At 39.3% G+C, this 25,748-nt stretch overlaps 1 protein-coding gene across 7 annotated transcripts in view; it reads left to right on the top strand.

Annotated features, from left to right (window-relative positions):
* The window catches only part of ST18 (ST18 C2H2C-type zinc finger transcription factor), a 110,344-nt gene that overhangs the window by 59,534 nt on the left and 25,062 nt on the right, over positions 1 to 25,748 (top strand). For 6 of the 7 annotated variants that reach the window (XM_032421624.1, XM_032421626.1, XM_032421623.1 and 3 more), the window contains 4 exons: positions 484 to 677; positions 2,864 to 3,075; positions 11,728 to 11,973; positions 19,236 to 19,351. In XM_032421624.1, coding sequence (XP_032277515.1) covers positions 484 to 677; positions 2,864 to 3,075; positions 11,728 to 11,973; positions 19,236 to 19,351 — 768 coding nt within the window. The remainder of the gene's footprint in view (positions 1 to 483; positions 678 to 2,863; positions 3,076 to 11,727; positions 11,974 to 19,235; positions 19,352 to 25,748) is intronic. The other variant, XM_032421628.1, reaches the window with a different exon arrangement.

The raw sequence follows: 25,748 nt of genomic DNA, 5'->3' as shown, positions 1-25,748 counted from the left end.
GCTCAGCATTGCTTCTTCTGAACTGACTACAATGCCATTTCCCCACCAGCTACAAACGTGACTGACTTTTCACCACCAGTCAGATTAACAGTCCTAATAAGCAGAATGTGCACACCTTGTCAGTGCCCTAATGATAGTTACATGGCACTTTTCTCTGTGGAGCTCAAAGTGCTAACAGACATTAAATACTTGCTGCTCATTGCATCTGCATAAGACAAATGCAAAATTGCACATTCCTCTTTTACCCATGGGACACTCGGACCCACGACATGCAGCCTCGCCATAGTCATCCAGAGCCCTTGGTGCCTCCCATCTTTCACTCCCAGCACAGAGCACTCTATTTTTATCATACTGTGACCACAGGTCTTTTCCATAGTACACTATCTCTGTGGGTACCGACAGGCATGACACATCGGATCTGCTTTAAATTCTGATGCTAATATGCTCACCATAGTTCTTTTGAACTCTCCCCTCTTTCTTCAGGACGAGCTTGGTGAAACAAATTGAATTCAATTTCCGATCACAAGCCATCACCTCTCCCAGAGCCACGGTGTCAAAAGAACAAGAGAAGTTTGGAAAAGTACCATTCGATTATGCCAGTTTCGATGCCCAGGTTTTTGGTAAACGCCCCCTCATACAAACAAGTCAAGGACGAAAAACACCACCATTTCCTGAATGTAAGCCTCAAATTCTAATCCTTATTCCCAAAAATGCATCTTTTCTATGTGTGTTTGGGGCTGGGGGTGTGCTCAAATGCAGAATACATTATTTACTGTGGGGAGAAGAGAAAATATATTGTACAGTGAAGTAAAATAAGGAAAACAATGATAAGTTGATCAGTATTACTGATTTTACATGAAGTTACACTGAATATGGTGAATAGTTAATGGGTTATTCTCCAAATATCATGCCATTGTTGGATTGAAATACTGTAATTCTAAAGAAATATTTAATTCACATTTAGCTAGGATTGGGATTAATGAAAACTGTAATAGTCATCACAATACAGTAATTTTGATTCATGTTGAAATTATGGAAATTTAACAGGTAAAATATTGAAATACTACTTAAAGTAGTATTTAAATCAACAAAAGCATTTAGACAGAGAGAGAAAAAGTGAAAAGTCTCAGAAAAAACTCACAGTTTAGAAATCAAGATTTTACAATAGGTGCAATATGTGTGACTATGGAGATGTTTATCCACATATTGAAGAATTAATATAGAATCATTTAAAATGTGTTAATACTGTACTGGTAACACATCCATATAGAAGATCATAACTCAAAGATGCTATAATATACACAACTTGGTGTTTTTACTAACACATTTCTTCAAGTGTTTTAGAGTCCTTGAATAGTCTAATGAAAAGGTAAGAAAGTGAACATTGGGATAAACCCAGGCATGAATCTTGCATCATGGTATCATAAGGAAAGAAGTGAAATAATTCCCCGATTTGGGTCCTCCATAGACCATGGATTCTTCACAACATGCAAATCCATGGAATCCCTTTGATTTCATACCTCCGGACCTAGACTGAGTGCTCTTAGAAACACATAATATGGGCTTCATTCTGTGATGTTGGTCACTTCTTTCAAAGAACTAGAATGTTATATAAAACCTAGCAGTGATAAGCATACTTGAAAGGAGTTGGCCCGTTAACAACATGTACATTATACTCCAAAAGATGTTTTATCTATTCTTTCTAAAACTAAGGCTCAGCCTACATAACATCGACAACCTGTTAGATTTGGGAAAAAAATCACATACACACACATGCACGATGTTTTCTATTATATATATACGTAAAATATACACATATGCATACACATATACATATATGTTTAATTCAAGCGAAGTTAGTTAAGAGCATTCTATATACTCATATAATACCGATATTGTTTAAAAATGCAAACGTTCAGTGACATTTTTACATTTTTATAATTGTAGGAATAACATTTGGTAATGTTTTAAATGTTTTAAATTACTTCATGAAAAACAATGATCAAATAAAGAATATTTGCAGCAAAATAAATAACTAAATGCTTTTATATTATCCCACTCAAATCTTGGGTGTTTCTCCCGTAACCTTGAGCGATGTTTACAAACACCCAGAGTGAAGAGAAATATGGTTAATTCTCTCTCTCAGTAATACCTTGATGCCACAACAGAAACATAAAACAGAAACTCAGCCTTGATAACTAAATTGCCTTTCTGCTCACCCTGAGAACATTTTCTCTGTCCTTTACTTATCATGCTCTACCTAAATATGCAAAATGCTAGCTCATTAAAAGACTCTGCCATTTATTTAGTTTCATCTAGTTGGACATTAAGAACAACTTCTACTGGTTTAAGCACAAAACAAACCTGCATATCAAATAATAAAAATGCAATTCTATGTCTAAATATAAATTGTTACTGTGAAAACAAATGTCGAAAGGGTGCATTTTTTTCCCTCTACTGGAATAACTGGTCTTCACACATACACAGTTAATAGATGTACAAGCCTTAAGCTTCTGTAGTCCCTGATGGGTTTTGCCAGTGTCATTTTAATCCATAATTTTTGCCACAAATGCTGCCAGTGCACCTGCCCCATAACATTAGTTATAGGGTTTTTACCGTAAGAAGTGAAATACAAAAAATATTAAGAGAACAGACATTCTTCCCCAGCCATCACATCATCTGATCTGTGAACTTCTGTGAAAACCAATCTGAATAACCTTCATTGAGCATACCAATAGATAATGGATCCTGTTTTAATTTATTCTTAACATATTTTAATGTAAGAAGTTATATCTCTAAAACAAATCTATTTAATGACTAAAACACGTACATGCAATTTGCTAATCAAATCTCTCTTCAACAGCAAAGCATTTTTCAAATCCAGGGAAATTTCCTAATCGACTGCCTAGTGCAGGCGCCCACACACAGAGCCCTTGCCGTGCCAACTCTTATAGCTACGGTCAATGTAGTGAAGACACCCACATAGCAGCAGCTGCTGCCATCCTGAACCTTTCCACCCGCTGCAGGGAAGCTGCAGATATCCTCTCCAACAAACCACAGAGTCTGCATGCCAAGGTAGGCCAGTCCAAGAGCCCGGAGGGTGGGCCAGTGACTGAACCGTGAGAATAAACTGCCTTTCATGTTCCTAACCACATTCACTACCATGCCGCTCCCCACCCCTAAAGCACATCCCCTCCTCGTCTTAGGGAGAGACTCAGAGGAACACGGACAGGGATGAGTTTCGTGGCTTCAAGGAGGAGTGAAGGAGTGTTGTTCTTGAAGGCGGTATACCAAAGGCTGGGGAGAAGTGAGTGATGGAGCCTGGTTGGGGAGATTTATAGACATCAAACCCACCTTTGTGTCGGGGACTTTGGCACACAAGAAAGAGGCTTGCCATTAAAAATCAATCTGAACAATGGAAGCTTTTTGCTGTCTGCAAATCAAAGATGGTAGGAAATGTCTGACTACACAGTGACTTGTAAAACAGTTGCAAAATTGACTCAGGACATTTTATTATTGCACACATTACTCTTGTATAAGGCAAGATAGTCTCAGATGCCGTGGTATTCTCAAAGGACGCTGAGTAAAACCTGGATACATTAAGTTAACAAGAGATGGTTCAGGGGGACTTTTGAGAACTCAGGGCATTCAAATCCAAAATCAAATTCTGTGAAGTTTATGAAGATGTCACATTTCTAAGGCCCATGAAATGAATCACGTTTCTCTGATAAACCTCTCCTCCCTGACTGACAATGAGAAGGAGACACCCGTGTTTCTGACACCTTGACGACAACAACAACAAAAAGATCCTCCATGTCTCCCCTTTTGAGGAGGAGGGGTTTATCAGGCTACAGAGTAGCAGCGATCCTCAGATCCGAAGAGGGAAGGTTAGAGCTGCTCCCACAGTCCTCCAGAGCCTGTAACTCCCATCTACACAAAGGGCTCAGTGAAAAGAAATTCTTTTCCTACCTAGATGGCTGAAGCCAGGTGAAGCCATCTGAAGCCAGCTGAAATAAAGTGCCCAGGCTTATCTGGAGAAGAGATTTTCCCCTTGCTGTAAGTGGGAGATCTCCTGGGTTAAACCCTAACCCTGAAACTCAGGCGATTAGAGTAGATAGCTCTCTTTTTCCCTGCAAGCGCAGCCCCAATCCCTGGTGTGGTCAGCTGCTCACCTGTGCTGTGCCAGGCCTTCGGGAGAGCAGGGAACGCGGTGCCATCGAGCATTTGACAGAAGAATCAGAATTAGCTTCTGGACAAATCTGAGCCAAGTAAACCCCAGGAAGAGTTGGTGGCCAAAAACCACTCAAAAACAATTTTTAAACAAATGAGGTTCTTAAACAAAGAAAAACGCATCCTCTGAAAATTATAAAGAAAATACCGAGCTCTCCAAATTCAAAGGAATTCAGGTCAGAAATTATTTACATCAGCGGGTGATTTAGGGTGCTTTACAGTGTTACTTTAGTTTGTTTTTATTCATTTTGTTAAAACCTGAATACCTTTCTCCTTTTTAAAGGGACATTCTAATAGGCAGCTAGTTGGAGTAACACTAAAATATCTTCCTTCTTAGGCTTTATATTATTTGTTTGTTAAAGCTGTCCTTTGAGAATAAAAGGACCACTATTATAATGATTAATGCTGCTTAAATTATTTGAGCAAATGATTATGGAATGCGTGCTTTCCATCTGCACAGGTAGATTTGTTTTGTTTTGTTTTCCGGAATTCTGCCCTTAACCTTTATATTCTCCATGTTCTAGTAGTTGCTGGAGCCAAACAATGAATCAAACAAGGATGACCAAAAACTGAGGGTATTTTCCCTTATCAATATATGTTTTGTTCTTTTCTTGAATACCTTCCGGTCACAAACGTGACTGTTCAGTTGGCACATTCCAAAAATCCTAATAATTGACTTCTGCATCTATTCTCACACTCCTATTGGGAGCATGCCGTGTGCCAGAGTTGCTCTATGGAGCGGATACTCCCGCCCAGGGTGACAGGAACTGCCCTGTGGGTCTCAGCCTCCATACAGCCAACCAAGTCTTAACTGCAGAAGCCAAACCGTGGACATGATGAGGAGGATGGAAGAGACAGAGAGAGTACCAATCGACTCTTAGAAGGAGTTTGTTACATTAGCAGTTTAAAAAGCCATTTTCCTACCAAAATGATCTCATCTGACATAGTAGTGCTTAAAATAGGATAAATATGGCACCCTACAGTGTCGCTTTGTGCAGAATCCTTCTTCCAGGCGCATATTCTCACACAACTGTAGCAATTTGCAGAATTCTGCTCTAGTTGGATCCTATGTTCTAAACATAAAAGAGAACCTCATAAATTCCTAAAACCACAAAAAATAATCATTGTAGCAAAAAGTAAGAAAAAGCCAAAGTAATTAACCCTGAAAAATGGCCTCCGATCAAACAGTGGCCAATGTAGGCCATTTCTATTCAGTGTTTCACTTTACTTTGTGCCCTTCACTTAATATAGGATTAGCTATATATAAACGATCTTCCCCTGTTGAATATGAGCCTGATTCTCTATCCACTATGACTTGATTTTTCCTCCATGCTGGTTAGTATGTTTATTTCTGCTAGCCAAAATCCATAGTTTTCTTGAGCTTCTTATTTAGAAAGAAGGATATAGAGGTGTACAGATTTTCCCTACTCTTGACTTCTGTAGCTGAGCATAGAAGCATTTTTTGATGTATAGAGAGGTATTCTGGCAGATGGACTCTTAGCTGTACCCACCAAATGGTCTATGAGGTTTGGACTGCCCTGCCACAGACCCTGCCTTCAAGGAGCTTATGGGCGAAGCAGAAAAAAAGAAATGGTTGTTCCAGGTAGAGAGCTACATTTTCAGAGGTGACGTTTCTAATGTCCAGGGGAGGCATGGGTGGCTTTGATCAGAATCTGGGTGAGGGCAGATTTCTCATTTTCCTTCTGCCTCCATGCAGTCCTTTCTGTGATGGAATGAGCTTCTCTGACATTGCTTAAAGAGTCCAGTAGGAGAACAAATTACAGGTCAGGCTGTCACATGTGGGCACAACCTTTTTAAAATCAAACCAAAGGACATTAACCTTGAAATTGCCTCCATACCCACTTGTTGGGGCTAAAACAGATCTTTCTCGTGCTACCTGCAAGCTCACAACTGACTCCGAGTTTAGTGGGAAATCTAAATTCATGATTTACAAAATCCCTATTCTTATGGAAAATAATAGGAGCAGAGGCTGTCTTCAGAGAGGCAAGAGAACTCTGAGTTCCTACACAGTCTAAAAACAATGTAGGACAATAGAGATATTCCACAGTGTTCTTCTCCTTCTGAAGTTTCCCAGCCCCACCTGACTGTCTACCCAACACTAAAGCACTTCCTTCATGGACTCTTTCCCAACATCGTGTTGAGAAAATCAGTGCTAACATTGCCCACCACTACCCAGTCAAGTCCATTATATCCTAAAAGTAGATGTGAAAAAGAATTATTCATTTGTTAAAATATTATACGTTAAAAAAAAAAAAAAGAAGATAGCAGGAAGGGAAAAATGAAGGGGGGGGAATCGGAGGAGGAGACGAACCATGAGAGACTATGGACTCTGAGAAACAAACTGAGGGTTCTAGAGGGGAGGGGGTGGGGGGATGGGTTAGCCTGGTGATGGGTATTAAAGAGGGCACGTATTGAATGGAGCACTGGGTGTTATACGCAAACAATGAATCATGGAACACTACATCAAAAACTAATGATGTAATGTATGGTGATTAACATAACATAAGAAAAAAAAACTAACGATGTAGTGAATGTTGACTAACATAATAAAATAAAATTAAAAAAAATACAATCCAGCATGTACACAACACATCTACACCACCAAAATTACCTGTATGTTGCTTTAAGTATCTCTGAGGAGTCAAGTCAGAAGAAAAAATTAGTAATATCAATATTAGTGGGTATCATAATGGTTAAGGGTAATTTGTCTGAAGTATGAGCCTCTCTTGAAACTAGTACTTTCATTGGTTCTAAGATTGGTATAATGTCCTTTGTTTTAATTTGGAATTAATATGAGTTTGTAAAACGTTCATGGGCCACAACCTCAAACACTCCCCCTTCGGTCTGGCCACGTTGCTGCTGTTATGAGCGCAGCATTCAGTAGAAACAGGTGGCAGGCATAGAATGAGCACCCTGGGTTTGCTGAGTTTGCTGAGGCTGTCCTCCGGCCCCTGAGAGCACGTGCCAGCACGTGTCGGAGACACTCCCCGTTTCCTTCCTTCCTCCCACCCTCAGCAGCAGAGGTAGGAACATGCACACGGTCTATCTTTATCCTGATCACTTCTGCTTGCCAAGCATTCTGTTGTTTGTTTTGGTGTTTTCCCCACCTGTTTAGACAAAGTGGCATATGCACAGTGTGCCTTAAAAGAAAACAAAAAACTGACACTTGCTTGAAATGTTTAAAGTTCAAAGTCTGTTTTGTGCTTGAATAAGGCCTAGAAACAACATGATAATACGTCACCATCCTCGCTGCCTGATATCAGAAATAGCCTGATGGCTCTTGGGAGGGTTAGAATCCAAAAGAAGCCCTTTTTCAGTAACTTTAATGTCATGTCAGATTATACCATATATTTTGAGTGAAATGTTATGAGAGACTTGGGTCGGAGATCACAAGGAACCAACTGATCTGTGTGTACATATTTAATAATTCTCTCTTTACCTCTGCATACGGTAGCATAGGGATGTGTCTTTTGACATTTGGAAACCCAATCAAATTATTATTATTATTAAGTTGTCATTTATTGAACACCTACTATGTGCCAGGCACTGTAAATAAGCACTTTGCTTATATTAATTCTTTTTAATCCTTCCAGAAACTCTGTAAAGAAGGTATCATCCCATTTAGCAGATGAAGAAATAGTAGTATGGGGACATTAAATAATTTTCTCCAACTGGCACAGCTATAACTGTTGGAACTAAAATTTTAACTCATACCTGTCCAACTTCTTATGTTCTTAAAGATCTTACCATCATGTCTTATATAGACTGCTGGCCAACTTAAGAATTTTCACTGACTTTGGTTCCAAGTCTCAAAGATTTTTGGAAAATGGTTATAAATTTAATTTTAATTTCATACCTTATGTCAGACACTGATTTCTCCCCTGAATTCCATCATTCTATTTATGTTGAGTAAATTTCACAAGTTTACACTCTGAACTTAACTGTGTTAATACTCAATTACTATTTGGTAAGAATAAGATACTTTAATTTCGTTTTTTATTGTTAATACCCTGCCTACTTTGAAAACATATTTCAGATAGCTTTCAATACAGAGAAGATACTCCCCAAACAAAGGACCCTGAAGCAAAAGTGAAAGAACATAAGCCAGAGGATGAAAACCAGAAGCTAATTACAGCAGAAACCTAAGCTGAGGGACACTTAATTTTTGCACTTCCTAGTATCCAAGTCAAAAAGGAAAAGATGGCGGGTGACCCCTCTTGTGTTAATAGAAAACCTGACAAATACAGAAAACAGTGGTGTCTTGTTATATCTATGTTTTGAAAGTTAATACTTTTCACAGTAGAACTTTAAGGCAAAGTTATCTTTCTCTCATTACCATCTTTGAATGTGTAATTTTTAATTGTTAGAACATTATCATGCTGTCATTTGCCTGGAAACTATTGGAGACTGGCCTTAAGACTATCTTTTAAATACAAGTAGAGTAATTTCTGTGTTTTCCCTTTTGTTCTTCAGGAAACAAATTTCTACCCTTTTCCCCTGGTTGTAGGCATAATAGGAATGCCAGGTTGTTTCCTGCTTTCCGTAATAGACGTCTTTTCCTTGTTGTAACATAATCCTCGTAATTATCATTTTACTGGTTGCATAATGTGCCATTAAATAGACGTAGCATAATTTCATTAATCATTTCTCTGTTGATGGGCATCTGAATCACTTCTCATTTTATGGTGCACATAAGGATTATATAACAAATAATTATTTCAGCTTTCAGTTGAATAATAATTCATATTTATTAAATAACCTTTCACTAACAATCTCCTCTACGTATAACATAAGCTCCTTGAAGGCAGGAACAATATATTTTTCAATTTTCTTTCCCCCAAAATATGGAAGCTTGAAAACGTTAAGTGCTTTCTCAATAATTTAATTAATAAATACATCATACATGGCATCGGTACCTCAAAATTGGCTGAAAGTGATGGTCCTTGATGTTGGCCCTAACTTGGAAAGTACATGAATAGTATTAGACCTACGTCTACCCTCAAAAAAAAACCCTTTAAATTTAAATTTAAATGACTAAAATAAGGATCCAGAACAGCGAATGGCGCTTTTAGAAATCAGAATGCTAGAAGTCAGCAGTGGGGTCCATGTCAGCTGAATGTTATGCCCTCTTGCTCCTGTGGCCTCTCCCACCACCCCCTCCTTTGTGTGCTGCCATTTGGAGTTTCAAGCACAGACAGAAGTGATGTCTATTGATACGGCTCTGAATAAAAAATCCATGCAGTAAACGTGTGATCCACCCATCTATGGGCAGAAAGGGACCCTTCTCTGGTACTGTGTGTAATTGTTGAATGCATCTGTGCGCTCACTTAAAGCCCATCTGTACCCTGCTGCCCAAACGTGCTTTCTCCCTGTCAAGTCAGGTGCTCAGAGCAGCCGGCTGGGGCGCAGGATATACAAGAGCGCCTCTTTTAAACATTAGGAGTGATTTTTTTTTCCCCAATCAGCTCGTGATTACTCAAGATGTAAAACATAACAACTCCGAGAATCTCTAATTTTTTTGTTTACTATTTGGAATTTTTTTCTGCAAAAACTAAAATATATATTGGTGTTGTCTTGGAATAGTTGATATTTTTTTCAGGGAGATCGAATCTGCACTATTTATGGGTTTTGCACTATAAAACTCTGCAGCCCAGTCACATGGCTTCTTTTTCCTAAGCCATCTGTCACAGAGGTCTGGAATTTTATGTGAATGTTGGTTGTGCAGTCTTAACCCAAGTTTTTTTTAAATTTTTTTTTAATGAAAAATGTCAGCAACTACAATATTTAGCATTTTACTTTACATTGGCCATTAAACTTGATTACTATAGCTCTGTTTCATTGCTATAGTTACATATCAGCTATGAAGCCAAGAATTATTTTGATGTGCTCACAGCAGAATACATTGTTGTACCACGGAGAGAGCACATGGCACTGATATGGTTAATATCTTGGAGTTTTGTAACTAAGGTTTATTAATGCTGGTATAAAAACGTATTTGATATTATACAGATGGCATAAGATGTTGTGGTTACTAAGTTATTATCCCGGATAAGCTGTACTGTCAAATTCAGGGCTTAAAACTATCACAGGAGATTAAACTATTTGCTAAAAAGGACAGAAAGACATAGCCAAAGCATCTTAGTGCAAACATATTAGAAGTATATTTACCTCCCACAAATAGAACAAAGCATATCTACCTCAGAGGCTGAGAGATTGAAAATAGGAACTATGCAGGTGAAACAAGCAAACTGAAGAGGTGCCTCATTTTCCAAATCAGGTGCAAGCAGTGAGCCTTTGGAGCACAGCTATGTTGGCCCACACCTCAGCGGCAACTGCTGGGGAGGGGGAAGGCAGAGTGTAAATGGGGAGTTAAAATAAATCCCCCCGGGGAAGTAACTGGCTACCATATGGGTTAGGGATCTTGCTAACGTATTCAAAGAGACTCCTGCTTTGCCAGCCAAAAGGGAAAAGAGCTGAGACGTTGTCCAAGATTTAATTGTGAATTGATGGATGATAGTGAAAATACGGAGAGGTATTTATCTGACCCACTTAGGAAAAAGACAAGCGAGCTCTTCCCGCATTCGGAGTCCTACTGCATGGCAGTGTTCACAATTGGCGACAGCACAGGGACCATCCTTAGGCATGCATCCTTCGGAAGATCCAGAGCACGTGGGCAGTTGTTGGGACTCGTACCTTAAACTACAGCAACAACAACAACAACAACAAAAAGATAGCCAGCTGTATCCCAAGGAGAAATGCCGTGAGGTATAGTGAGTTTTAAGTCTCATACTAAGCGTCTGGAAAAGAATCCAGCTTTATTCTCAAGTTTCCCTCTACAACTTACCTCCAAGCAGGCCTGATGGCCGCAGATACCTGAAGGCTTCCGGAATCAACAACGGTTTGCCCTGTCTGCCTCCTGCCCCTGCCCCCGCCCCTCACGTTAACAAAGCTTTTCTGGTTCAAGTAACCCAGGGGAAAAGGTCACGTTCGTATTAATCTAATATTCCAATAAAAATTCTCTTGCAGCTGGTTATTTTTGCATATATTCACGTTAGATTAATACTGCATTGGGGGGTGAGCTGGGAAGTAGTGCTGGGCCTTTTTATAAACTCAAGTGTTAATGCTATAAGTGATGAATTGAAAGTGATAATTCTGCAAACCAGAAAAGGAGATTTAAAGCTAAACTTCAAAAAAATATATAAAACAGGGTTAGCCAATACATTTAGCATTTGGAACATCTTATTTATATTAGACTCTACTTTGTTTAAACCCAGAAACACGAAGCTCACTAATGGTGCTGCTCTTAAAAGTCTGCCTAAGAATTGAACATTAACCAAAGCAAATCAGAAAGCTAGATTTTAAATCAGATATACTTACATAAAAGCTTGCATTTAAAATTATCCCTTAAAAGCCCCACATGGCTAGGCTGTAACTGCAAACTGCTTAAATGTTTTTCTGTTTCCTATTGTATACCAGGGAGCCGAGATAGAAGTGGATGAAAATGGCACATTGGACTTAAGCCTGAAAAAAAATCGAATCCTGGACAAAGCTGCACCCCTAACTTCCTCTAACACTTCTATTCCAAATCCTTCCTCTTCCCCATTCAAAACAAGCAGCATTTTGGTCAATGCAGCATTCTATCAGGCTCTCTGTGATCAAGAGGGCTGGGATACTCCTATCAACTATAGCAAAACTCATGGGAAGACAGAGGAGGAGAAAGAGGTATTGTTTCAATATGTCAATCACTAAGTTTAAGACAGAGCATGATTGGAGAGTATTCTTAGCTTTTTCCTCCTACGTTACTTTTCGTACTCCTGTTTAGATAATACATAATTCTGTACCTTGTTTTAGATTTTGGTAAAGTGATGATCTTAAATTTCATCAGAAACTGATAAATGAATCCAACTTTTTCTGTCACTTGACTAAAATGATGTCACTGAGTGAATTGGATCCCCATCAGGGCTGCAAATGTGTGCACTGCGTGAGAGATTATATTAGACATCCCTTCAGATACAGCAGCCCGTAAGGTGCAGTGTATTACTCAACACTGAAATGCCAGCTTACTAACTCTTTCTGAACCAGAGGGTAGAAAATGAAATCAAATCAGGGATGAGTAAGAGTCATGTCAAAATCCTTTCCTTGGTTTCATGAAGGAACTATGCTAGCCTGTCTACGTATAGAGCCATTGGCTGAGGTGTTTGGATCATGGGTGTCTAAACTGTATCAATCTCAAAGTCAAGGAGATGCATTTGTGTGTTTGGTTGTCTTTGGAGTAGCCAGGTGTCGTGACTGCACAGGTTCATCAAGCCTGCATCTCCCTAGTTTGAGCCGCCTGGCCTAGTCTAATTAGCCATGATTTAGTGTCGTCCAAAAGAATTCATGGCCAGAAACCTCCACTATTTAGACTCTATATCATTGCAAGTGTGACCCTAATTGTTACAGTAGTGATTCACTTTGCTTTGCTGTTTGTCGGGACAATTGTTGATACTTGCCGGTTGATTATGTTTAAAGAAATAAAATAGCCACTGTCTTTGGAAGGGTGCACCACCTTTTTCATCTTTTTGAAGTACAGAAACTTTGGGGGGAAAAACTAATTTGATTTTAGCATATGCTTTAACATCTCAGAGCATAAGTTGACATAAACAGTAGTGATCACAAGATTGGGTTGTTTCTCCAATTCCCCTTCTTTTGTTCCTTCCTCCCTTCTTCCCTCCCTCCTTTCCCTCCTTCCTTCCTTCTTCACTCCCTCCTTCCTTCTTTCTTTCCTTCCTCTACCCGTCCCTTCCCTCCCTCTCTCTCTCTCTTCCCTTTTCCTTTCCTTTCCTCCTTCCTTCCTTCACTCCCTCCCTCCTTCCTTGCTTCCTTCAGCACACTTTCCCTGGTGTCTCCATGTCCGGAAGTAACATAGGTCCCAGGGAAGCAGCACCAAATGGGACAAACTTCCCCCACATGTATGCTCAGTCTGGTAGGGACACTGACAGGTAAATAAATACAGTGACAAATGGAATAGCACGAGCAGGCACACAATGAAGAAATAAAGGAATGCCAACCTTATGTACAGTGGTCAGGGATGGGTTCCTGGAGGATACCCCAGGATCCAAGGTAGACTCTGTGTCACCACCACCCACACCATCACAGAGAAGTGGGAGGGGAATTCACACAACAGCAGTTTCTAATTTGATTCTGCCATTCTAGTCTTAGTCATTTTGTTCTGCTTGGCTTTACAAAATTTGCCTCGAGTATTTAGGGATGGTCTTAGTTAATCTATCATAACACTATTTTAGAAGAACCATTTCTAAAAATAATATATGTTTGACTCTGATCATTATAAAACTAATACCTGCAAAGTATTAGAAGCTGGTTTACCTTAAGTGATGACCACAGATGGGCAAACACATACCTCTTCCAACCACCACATTCCCCCCTGCCATTTTGGACTTGTGCAAAATAACAGAAGTTACACCTAACTGCTGTTTATTTTTATAATCTGGAAATCTGTCAGTATGCACATTAACTGATCATTCTGCACAACTGGTCCAAAATGGAGGTAAGGAAGCAGTGTAAGTTGTTGAGAAGCACAATCACGATGAGATCAAGATTATTGATCCAATCCCACTCTGTAGAAGCCAGCTTTAGAGAAAGGGAATACCCTCTCATTCATAAAACTGCTTCATCCCCAGCTAGTCCAATAGTGGACCGGATCATGGCATATCCCACTCTACACCACCAAAAGGAAACCCAATCCTAGTTAGAAGATCTGTTGATGGGGGGTTCAGTTAAAGTCTCATGTCACATGAGGGACTATATTTACAAAGCAAGCATAACTGTGCTCCTATTCTTGGATGAATCCCACTAGGATAAAACCTACCTTGTTTGGGAGCATCTCAGTGTCATGTGCAGGGTGGGACCTAGACTTTCTGTCCCCACCCTTGTGACTGCTATAAATGGACCATGGTCAACAATCACCAGAAATCTTCCTTCCAATATCAGACATACTGATTCAGTCCTGAGTAGTAATGAAGCAAATTTGTATTAAGTGGGTTCTTGTTTCATTTAGGGTCTCTTGTATTGTTTTAACTGGGTTATAATTTTTGGCCTCGGCAACAATGTCGACAATGTACTCACATTCTGAGACATTCCTCTCATTTGGAGGTCTAGTAAGTACTTCAAGAACCTCCTTGGCTATACCTCTTATCACTCAGATAGCCAGAAAATGAGGTCTCATAACAAATATTCTCTTTATTTCCAATCTCATTTTTTTTTGCATAATTCCGAAAAACATCTGGATTCACCTTGGCAGCTTCATGGATTCAATTGGAGTATGTTCTTATCTAATGCTTATATATCTGTGACAGTGGTTTTTTTTTAAGATTTTATTTATTTATTTGAGAGACACAGCGAGAGAGGGAACAGAAGCAGCGGGAGTCTGAGAGGGAGAAGCAGGCTTCCCGCTGAGCAGGGAGCCGGATGCGAGGCTCAATCCCAGGACCCTGGGATCATGACCTGAGCCGAAGGCAGACGCTTAACGACTGAGCCACCCAGGCACCCCCTGTGACACTGTTTCATTTCCCAGCAATTTCATGGGGAAAATGGATTTGGTTAGATTAGATTTCTGCTCTTTTCAGAATGGCTTACTTATTCAGGTCTGACAGTACAGACTTTTACTGCTACAGTTTGCAACCTAAGCATTCTGGAATCTGGAATCGAGAAGCTTTGTGGAGATTCAGTGTCACTAAGAATGACAAAAGAGGACTTTGAAGATGCTAAGTGAGTTCGTAGAATCAAGGTGCTTGCCCTAGGTTTGAGTTGACAAATTGTTTTTTTAGAGAGAGTGCACCCTTGCGAGCTTGGGGGGAGGGGAAGAGGGAGAGGGAAAGAAAGAATCTTAAGCAGGCTCCACACCCAGCACAGAGCCCCACACTGGGCTTGATCTCAATACCCTGAGATCACAACCTGAGCCTAAATCAAGAGTCCCACGCTTAACCAACTGAGCCACTCAGGCACCCCGACAAAATATTTTTTAAGCTTAATTTTTATTGTCATGGTGATCTGAGCATGAGTGACTCATTGCTTGGGGAAACTATACCTGATGGGGACACACTCACACAAAAGTGCTTCTGCAGCACTGTAACTCCGTAAGACAGTTTTTCACCCCTCCTTCTTTGTGCCTTCGTCTGTGCTGAGGTAATCTACAAATAGACAGTATTTATCGCCCTCTTCTGAATCTTATAAATGAGAACTGTGATACTTGGTAGTTATTATTTTGAAAAAATAGACTGTATTCAACGTCCTCGTTGTGAAGGTACCAGAGGGACACTGAGTTCAGTAAGAATAATCTTATTATTCTAACAGTCATGTCTCATTATCCTAACAGTCATGAAAAGCAGGATTATTGTCAAAGTTTTTGGAGGAGAAAATTGAGGCTCAAGGAGGTTAAATTGTTGGTCCTTGGTCCTATAGAAATTAAGAAATGGGCCTGGGCTTCCCTAAAATGAAGAAAGAGGAGAAGGAAGAGAATGGAGAGAAGGAAAAGGTTAAACAGCACATCAAAAAGTGGCAACAGCTAGGGAATATTGAGGACAATTAGAAAGGGAAGGGAAAAAGAGAAGGAAGAAGAAATGGTGCTTGGTGAGGCGCGGGGAAGCCAACAGTGGTCTACAGTGCTTCCCAGGGCAGCAGGACCAAACCTCCCCTGAGCGTGATCTACAGGACACGACCACACAAACCAGTCACAGGAAGTGGTCCGTGCCTGTCTTTTCCAATGAGCCCCACCTGGATGCTGCACTCGGCTCAGGCAATATACTGTGAATGTTTGAAGACCGGGTGGTGGTCGGCTCCTAATCTGACACCCTGTCCTTCCCACGGGCACCTCCACCCTTAGCCCACACAACACTCACACACGTACGCACATACACACACACACACACACACGCACAACCAGAAATGGAGCGATTATTTCTAATTCATTGTTATCTAGTTCATACGCACAACAGTTGCTTAATTTTGGTGGTAATTTTCAGAAAATATTGTCTGTCTCTCTTAGTGAAATAGCCTGTCCAGATGCCCCCTAAAAAAAAATCCTGAATCTGGAAAAAACTCAAAAAATCTCAAAAGGAAAGTGCTGAGAAATAACTAGGGCTGTCAGTTCCATTCAACTGTCAGTTCTCCAAAGATTTCAGGGCTTAAAATGTTAAAAGTGCCAGATGCTATTATCTGTTATTCATGTTACCATTATGTTCTGGTCTTTACTGAAATCAATATAAACTTCCATCTGTACATTGAAGGAATTTCATTGCATCCATATACTTTCTAAACACAACACATATATGCCAGATTCTCTCTTACATGTTCACAGGATAAAATTATTATTTTTAAAATTATATTTTAAATTTCAAAATAATTCTTCCAAATAACATTGGCTTATTTTTTACTGGGTGCTTCTTAAAAATTCATCTAATATAAAGTGATTGTGCAACAAAATTAAGAATTCTTTCAATGATGGTCACCTGTATTTTAGTACATATGCTTTCTGCAGGTTTCTTGGGATAGGATGCTGAGCAAAGAAAAGGGGAAAAGACAATCATTTCATAATGTAATTGCATGCATACGAGTCCATAGTTTTTAGAAGAACCCACGAAATATTTAAAAGCTCATATCCAGTGAAATTATCCTTTTAAAACATTACCACATGTTACTATACCAAATTAAATACCATATATTCTGCAAGCATTATTTTTATATACATTTTAGTTACAATAATAATTTAAATTTTCATAATTGATGATTTTTTTCAAAATCCCTTATTCCCTTGTCTCCCATAATGTATAGATTCAGCAGTCAAATGATAGCTGATAAAATTTATATGTTCATCTATAAATGTACATGCCTTTAGGAATACTTTGTTCTTAATTTTATCATAAAGATAAAATTCACTGTATGCCATTTAAAAAAAAAATTAGCATCTAAACAGAAAAACAAAGGCTGTTCCACACTGAGGCAATATTGGATTTAGCATTTGTATCGACTTTCAAAAAGCCAAGACATTTATAAATTGTAGCAGAAAACACTACCTGGGTGAAATCCAGATAGCACCAAATGGAATAGAGGGTGGCATTATCAGGTTTAAGGTCTTTTTTTTTTTTGCTCCCGTAATCAGTATTTTTATTTTAATTTATTTTAATTTTTTTATTAACATATACTGTACTATTCGTTTCAGGAATACAGGTCTGCGATTCATCAGTCTTACACAATTCACAGCCCTCACCATAGTACATAGGTCTTCTAATTAGGAATTGCCTCATGTTGGGCATTTATAGTATAAAACTTGAAAAGGAGAAGCACCATCCATCTATTTTGCTATAGATTCCATGGAAGTAGCTTTAAAGTGGTACTTCTCTTTGTATCTTAAAGGGCACCTATAATCAAGCACCCATTTCTCCTTATTTTTAAGTGGTGTACTATTATCTCCTACTATTTTCAAACATATACCAATTTTAAAATATGACAACTTAGAACTATAAATAATATGAAGGAAGAAATTGTACCAAACGAGGTTTTATTTATTTGGCCTGAAGATAGAGTTACTTGAGATAGTTTACCAATGTATTTATCGCTGTATGGTTTTGTGGAAAATGACTGAATTGCTATCCAAGTAATTAATGAAAAAAATTACACTTACCTTTATGACTGAGATCAAGGTGTAGAATTTTTCCTTGGTGCGGAAAACCCAGGTATTTGTTTTTCCATTGATTTTGAGTATAGACTTAGGATTATTAAAATTAAATTTTGCCATCACATGTTTATATCCATTTAATTTAAATGAGATTTACCTTGAATAATTCAAATAAGTTTTCTCATTTTTTTTTTTTTTAAGATTTTATTTATTTGACAGAGAGAGACACAGTGAGAGAGAGAAACAAGCAGGGGGAATGGGAGAGGGAGAAGCAGGCTTCCCACAGAGCAGGGAGCCTGATGCGGGGCTCGATCCCAGGACCCTGGGATCATGACCTGAGCTGAAGGCAGACGCTTAATGACTGAGCCACCCAGGTGCCCCAAAGTTTTCTCGTTTTAAAGAGATCAGTACTTTTGAGAATTAGAATACAGTTTTCTATATTAGTTAATCTGATTTTAATATTAAATCCAGGAAGTATTATATTTACTGGATATAAGCTTAAGATGTAAGTAAGCTAATCATGTAATTGAGGAAAACCATCATTAGTCTTCTGTAAGATAATATATCAGATGGTAAATAAATTATTTGAAAGGGTTACTAAATCTTCCTTATGAAATCAAGATCAGTATTAAGCTTAACAGAAGGCCACAAAAATTAGTGATAATCCAGCAAGAAATTCCATCCAATGACTAAAGCATTACGAGATACCAACTTAGCAAAAGAGGTAACTTAAGAAAAATAGGAAGTGATGTGACAATAAAAGTAATTATCCGGAAAAAATAAAATTCAGTGGCTAAATATTGTGGACCACTTATTACATATTTAAACAAACAATTTAAATCTTACTTATTTGTATATTAGAAAGGACATTTTGTTAACCTAAATTTACTTATTCTTTTTTGTTTAAAAATTTGTCGTTCATTTTTGCAATATTTCTTTTGTTTTATCAATGACTGCTGTGTATATAAAGAACTATTCCTATGTTCTCTAGGAAACATTCATTATGCAATAAAATCTGAAATGTATTCATTATATAGCTCAAGAAATGCCTCTGTAGTTATATTTGCCAAAATGTGAACTTTTAAAGTTGTCCCCCATGAATTGCAATTTTTCTTCACCAAGGATAGAGGTCCATAATAATCAGGATATATCCTTATACTTATTACCTTATTAATTTTATGTACAAATCCTATGAAGAATTGCAGCTAAGTCATTAAGCTAAAACTCAAATTCCTCCCTGATGACTTCAAATACAGTTGTCTTTACAGGGTGGCCTAATGCCTTCTGTGCTTCTGTATTTTTTTTCTTCCAGAAAGATCCAGTGAGCTCTCTAGAAAATTTAGAGGAAAAAAAGTTTCCTGGAGAGGCCTCCATCCCAAGCCCTAAACCCAAGCTCCATGCAAGAGATCTCAAAAAAGAACTAATCACGTAAGCGATCTTCACTGGCATATTCTGTGAGATTCTAGAATTAGGAGACTCAAGTTCAAAATTTTGAGTAATAATATCCTGGTTTATAAGTTGACTTTAGGAATGTTTTAGGACAATTTCAGCCAGTCAATAGTTAAATGTTCCATACATAACTAAATTTATGCTTAGAACTAAGAGGATTATGGGGAAAAAAAGTGTACATGACATGATTTCATGCTAAGAGATGATTGAAAAAACAAAAACAATATAAAGCAACTAGAAATGTTTATGTGTTTTGTTTTGTTTTGTTTTGTTTGGCTGATCAGAACCTTTCATTGTGCTCTGCTCCACTGAGTCAGGCTGAACTCAGCGTCTCCAGAGTACCATTTACTAGTTTCGTAGACTTAGACATAGTTTTTAAACTCATTTGAACCTCCAGTTTCTTAAATGTAAAGCAGGGCTATCAATAGTCATCTCATGAAATTGTGAAAATCTAAGGAAACAATCTATAAGAATATACAAAATGCCTAGTGGATAGTATGTTTTCATTGTGCAGTAATTATCACTGCTTGTGTCATAGACCCTTAAGACATAGTATTCTAAGCAGGATTATTGCATTTTGCCCACTAAAGGCATAAACATTTTTTAATGGGGAAGTACATTAATTCATGTCTCTATTGAAATTTTTTGAGAAATTAATCACATTTAGTTAGGATTTAAATAATTATTGCATTGAAATTTTAAAAATATGACATGTGTTTAAGGTACAGATGGCAGCCATTTTCTTTTTGACTCTGCAATAAATATAAAGTCTCTAAAGTCTGTCAGCAAGTTAATGTTTCTTTCCATAACATAATTATAGTATCGTTAGCATATGGATGATACAAAAAACCTACTACCCATAAGTCTAACCTCTCTAACAGACTCATAGATTCTCCTCGAAAGCAGAGGCCAGCTTTTTCTTGAGGGGAATTTTTCCATTTAATTTTGGGATTCCGTTAAAAATCATTTAACATTTTTCATGATGATGAGTTCAGTGATACTATAAAGTCAGTTGTGATGATGGAGTGAAAGATCCAGAATCCATTCTTAAATTTAGAGTCACATCTTTTTAGGACTAGTTGGGTCTAGATATTATTCTCTCTCTGGCAGTGGAATAATTGTTAATTTATTCAGTAACTATTTTTTGCCTGCCTACTATGTGATGTTCTAGGCATATATCAGATGCTGGGAATATAGGGGGAACAAATTTGAAGTGAACTCTGCCCTTCTGGAAAGTGCCTTGAAGGAAATTAACAGGGTATCGGGATAGACAATGTTGCTTCTGGGTCGGGTGAATGAGTCGAAAAAATGTTTATATTTTGATCAGAAGTTCTTAATCTGACACCTACTGACCCCAGAAGATCCAAGTCAGTACTTCAGGGAGTCTATGAACCTTATAACACTTAATGCAAATGATTATTTGGGTAAGGGATTTTATGGCTTTCATCACCTTCTCAAAGGGTTCTGTGACTCAGGAGAGTTTAAAGACCAGGGCACTCGACGGCAAGAAGTACTAGTTAAGACTACAGTAGAGCCGGAGCAGGAACAAAGTTTCGGGGAGCAGGGGCCCTGAGCTGAGCCCTGAGGACTAGCCAGATGTGGAGAGACAGAGAGTGCAGGCGTGGACTCAAGCAGGACGGGGCCCTAAGAAGAGTGCCTGGTTGCAGGTTTGCATGAGCCAACCACAGGGGTTTAAACAGGAAAGTGAATTAACGGTGTAGCGCTTTAGGAAGAACAGCGTGCAAAATTATTCTGAAGCTGGAAGATCATCTAAAACATTGATGTGAAAAAAAATAAAATAAAACACTGATGTAAAGATTCAGACATGAGATCATGAGGCTAGAGAAACTATAGAAAGAAAGGGATAGAGTGCTCTTGAGGCCTTGAGGGTGCACATGCTGCTGGCCCCTGACAGGGCAAAAGGGAAGCCCACAGAGAACACAGAAATAAGGCCCTTTAGAGACACAGGAGGACGACTAAAGAAAATGTCCTGATGGCAATCGCTCCTAAGTTCCTTCTCCACTTCACCTCCAGTTATCTGGCAGGGGAGTAGAGATACCAGGATAGATGGTAAGTGAGGAGGAGAAGTGGGAGGTGTTTCAGGCAAACACAAAGCAGGATCCATTGTTTTTCTTTTTTTTTTTTTTTTTAAGATTTTATTTATTTATTTGAGAGAGAGAATGAGATAGAGAGAGCATGAGAGGGTGGAGGGTCAGAGGGAGAAGCAGACTCCCTGCTGAGCAGGGAGCCCAATGTGGGACTCGATCCCGGGACTCCAGGATCATGACCTGAGCCGAAGGCAGTCGCTTAACCAACTGAGCCACCCAGGCGCCCAGGATCCATTGTTTTTCTACCCTTACATCCTTCGCAGGCAGTATAGTCCTGCTCGGGTGCTTCACATGAGGGAGTGAGTGGCATGCAGGAAAATATTCTCTGTATGTAAATGGTGAAATGTTAAAGTATATTCATACACAAATATATTCAAAGCTGCCAATTAATGAGAGTTTCTAGCAAAAAGTAACTCTTCCACTTAGCCACCAGCATCTGTATGATCTCTTCTGAATCTCTTCTGAATCTGAATCATTCTCTTCTGAATCAGTACAAAAGTATGTTTCAGTTTTTCTAACAAAAAAAAATTAAAACCCCTCTCTTGACTTGGCTTTCACCTTGACCCCCTGTTTCTTCTTCCTTTCGTACTTAACCTCCTCAAGAAAGTGTGACTCTGTTTCTCTCCTGAATTTCTCCCAGATAGGCCTTCGTTCTCATCGTTCCACCACAACCATCCTTAAGCCCTCCAGGGAACCCATCTCTGTGTGGTATCTTGGTCTTCTTGACCCTACTTGATGGGGCTGCCAGATTTGACAGAGCTGATCACTTCCTCCTCTGTCCTCTGCACCTGGCTTCTAGGGTACCACAACTTGGGACAGTTTCCCACCTCACCTGTTACTCCTGCTTAGACTCTGGTGCAGCCTTTCCAAAGATGGAATGTCCCAGAGGTTAGTTCTGGAACCTCTTCTCACCTCTGTCTACACTCAGTCCCTCGGGTTCTCGGTATTAGAACCATCTCTACTCTGAGGACTCCCAGGCCTGCATCACCTCCGGACCCATTTCCAATGGCACATGGGGAATGAGCTCTCCCCTCCCCGCAGAACCCTAGGGTATGGTCTACCCCTCCCTCTCCACCAGCCGCCTCTTCTCCTGCTTTTTCCCTAAGGCTTCAGGGCCTCACTGTTGCTATTCCCTATGCCATAGATGTCTGCTGGGGCCATAGCTCCTCATCCTCCCTCAGCTCTTCTCTCAAATGTCACTTACATGAGGAGTCTTCTTAGCTACTATCATCCCCCAATCCCAGCCCTGATGCTCCTATCCCCTGTTTCTGGAACTCCTGTTGTCCCTCCGTATTTATCACCTTCTAATGCACTCATACATTTTGCTTGCCCATATTCTCTGTTGTCTGCCTTCCCAACAAGAGTGGAGGCCCCAGGAGGGCAAGGGTGTTCTTCTTTCATTGATTTTGTTGTCTCCTACATCCACACCATTGGTACATAATATTTACTGCAGTGCCTCTTACTTCCCCAACTACACAAACAGTGAATTGGGAGCAGGGAACACATCTCAAATGCTGTTACAGGCCTTGCACATAGAAAGTGTTCAATGAAATTATTCCTAGTGCAACACTGATATATTGTGTTGATATGTGACTGATTTTTAAATAATCTTAGACTGCATTCTTTATGGATTTAATAGGCAAACATTACTGGCTCAAATATAATTTTCTCTTATGAGTTTAATGTTCACCTAGAACTTGGTAGCTGGAGCAACGTGATGGATGAGTACCAAACACACTAGAGTTTCAATGTCACTGAACATTGTTTCTTCCCAGAGGTGACTTGGGGCCAGCCATATACTTACTCCCTTGTGGAGTTACTTCAAGTTTTTTAAATCTTTGTATGGATTTTGTTTCTTCATATTACTCTGAATATCTTCAAAAATGGCAAATTTTCATCCTCTGGAGGTAGATTTTTGGAAATTGTGAGAGTCATTCCAAACTAAATGTAGTGTAAAAGATTGATAATTAACCTGCATTACCATTTTGAACAGAAAAATGAAATTCTATTTTGAAATAGAATTTAATCATGAACTCTTAGGAAATTAACTCTATAGAAACCTCATGGTTCTCTCCTCGTTTTCATCCCCAGAGAGATGAACATTTCAGTGGACACTGCTGATCTTTATGTACCTGTGTTATACACTGGTTATGTAAAAGTCTTACTATAGTTGCATCCTTTTTCAAAAATTATGCTTTGCTTTATGTTTCTTTTTTTTAACTTTATTTTATTATGTTATGTTAATCACCATACATTACATCATTAGTGTTTGATGTAGTGTTCCATGATTCATTGTTTGCATGTAACACCCAGTGCTCCATTCAGGTATGTGCCCTCTTTAATACCCATCACCAGGCTAACTCATCCCCCCACACCCCTCCCCTCTAGAACCCTCAGTTTGTTTCTCAGAGTCCATAGTCTCTCATGGTTCATCTCCCCCTCCGATTTTCCCCCCCCTTCATTTTTCCCTTCCTACTATCTTCTTTTTTTTTTTTTTTTTAACATATAATGTATTATTTGTTTCAGAGGTACAGGTCTGTGATTCAACAGTCTTACAAAATTCACAGCGCTCACCATGGCACATACCCTCCCCAGTGTCCATCACCCAGCCACCCCATCCCTCCCACCCCCCACCACTCCAGCAACCCTCAGTTTGTTTCCTGAGATTAAGAATTCCTCGTATCAGTGAGATCATATGATACATGTCTTTCTCTGATTGACTTATTTCGCTTAGCATAATACCCTCTAGTTCCATCCACGTCGTTGCAAATGGCAAGATTTCGGGTTTTTTTGATGGCTGCATAATACTCCATTGTATATATATACCACATCTTCTTTATCCATTCATCTGCTGATGGACATCTTAGCTCTTTCCATAGTTTGGCTATTGTGGACATTGCTGCTATAAACATTGGGATGCACATACCCCTTCGGATCACTACATTTGTATCTTTGGGGTAAATACCCAGGAGTGCAATTGCTGGGTCATAGGGTAGCTCTATTTTCAACTTTTTGAGGAACCTCCATACTGTTTTCCAGACTGGCTGCACCAGCCTGCATTCCCACCAACAGTTTAGGAGGGCTCCCCTTTCTCCACATCCTCGCCAACATCTGTCGTTTCCTGACTTGTTAATTTTAGCCATTCTGACTGGTGTGAGGTGGTATGTCACTGAGGTTTTGTTTTGGATTTCCCTGATGTCGAGCGATGTTGAACACTTTTTCATGTGTCTGTTGGCCATTTGGATGTCTTCACTGGAAAAATGTCTGTTCGTGTCTTCTGCCCATTTCTTGATTGGATTATTTGTTCTTTGGGTGTTGAGTTTGATAAGTTCCTTATAGATTTTGAATACTAGCCCTTTATCTGATATGTCATTTGCAAATATCTTCTCCCATTCTGTCGGTTGTCTTTTGGTTTTGTTGACTGTTTCCTTTGCTGTGCAAAAGCTTTTTATCTTGATGAGGTCCCAATAGTTCATTTTTGCCCTTGCTTCCCTTGCCTTTGGCGATGTTTCTAGGAAAAAGTTGCTGTGGCTGAGGTCGAAGAGGTTGCTGCCTGTGTTCTCCTCTAGGATTGTGATGGACTCCTGTCTCACATTTAGGTCTTTCAACCATTTTGAGTCTGTTTTTGTGTGTGGTGTAAGGAATGGTCCAGTTTCATTCTTCTGCATATGGCTGTCCAATTTTCCCAACACCATTTGTTGAAGAGACTGTCTTTTCATGAACAGACATTTTTCCAAAGAAGACATCCAAATGGCCAACAGACACATGAAAAAGTGTTCAATATCGCTCGGCATCAGGGAAATCCAAATCAAAACCTCAATGAGATACCACCTCACACCAGTCAGAATGGCTAAGATTAACAAGTCAGGAAATGACAGATGTTGGCGGGGATGCGGAGAAAGGGGAACCCTCCTACACTGTTGGTGGGAATGCAAGCTGGTGCAGCCACTCTGGAAAACAGTATGGAGGTTCCTCAAAAAGTTGAAAATAGAGCTACCATATGATCCAGCAATTGCACTACTGGGTATTTACCCCAAAGATACAAAAGTAGGGATCCGAAAGTGTACGTGCATCCCGATGTTTATAGCAGCAATGTCCACAATAGCCAAACTGTGGAAAGAGCCAAGATGTCCATCAACAGATGAATGGCTAAAGAAGATGTGGTATATATATACAATGGAATATTATGCAGCCATCAAAAGGAATGAGATCTTGCCATTCGCAAAGACGTGGATGGAACTGGAGGGTATTATGCTGAGCGAAATAAG

This window comes from Phoca vitulina, unplaced genomic scaffold (assembly GCF_004348235.1).
Source record: "Phoca vitulina isolate PV1807 unplaced genomic scaffold, GSC_HSeal_1.0 scaffold25, whole genome shotgun sequence".
Classification (NCBI taxonomy): domain Eukaryota; kingdom Metazoa; phylum Chordata; class Mammalia; order Carnivora; family Phocidae; genus Phoca; species Phoca vitulina.
The sequence above is the reverse complement of the archived record's forward strand: the minus strand, read 5'-3'. Positions and strand labels throughout refer to the sequence as shown.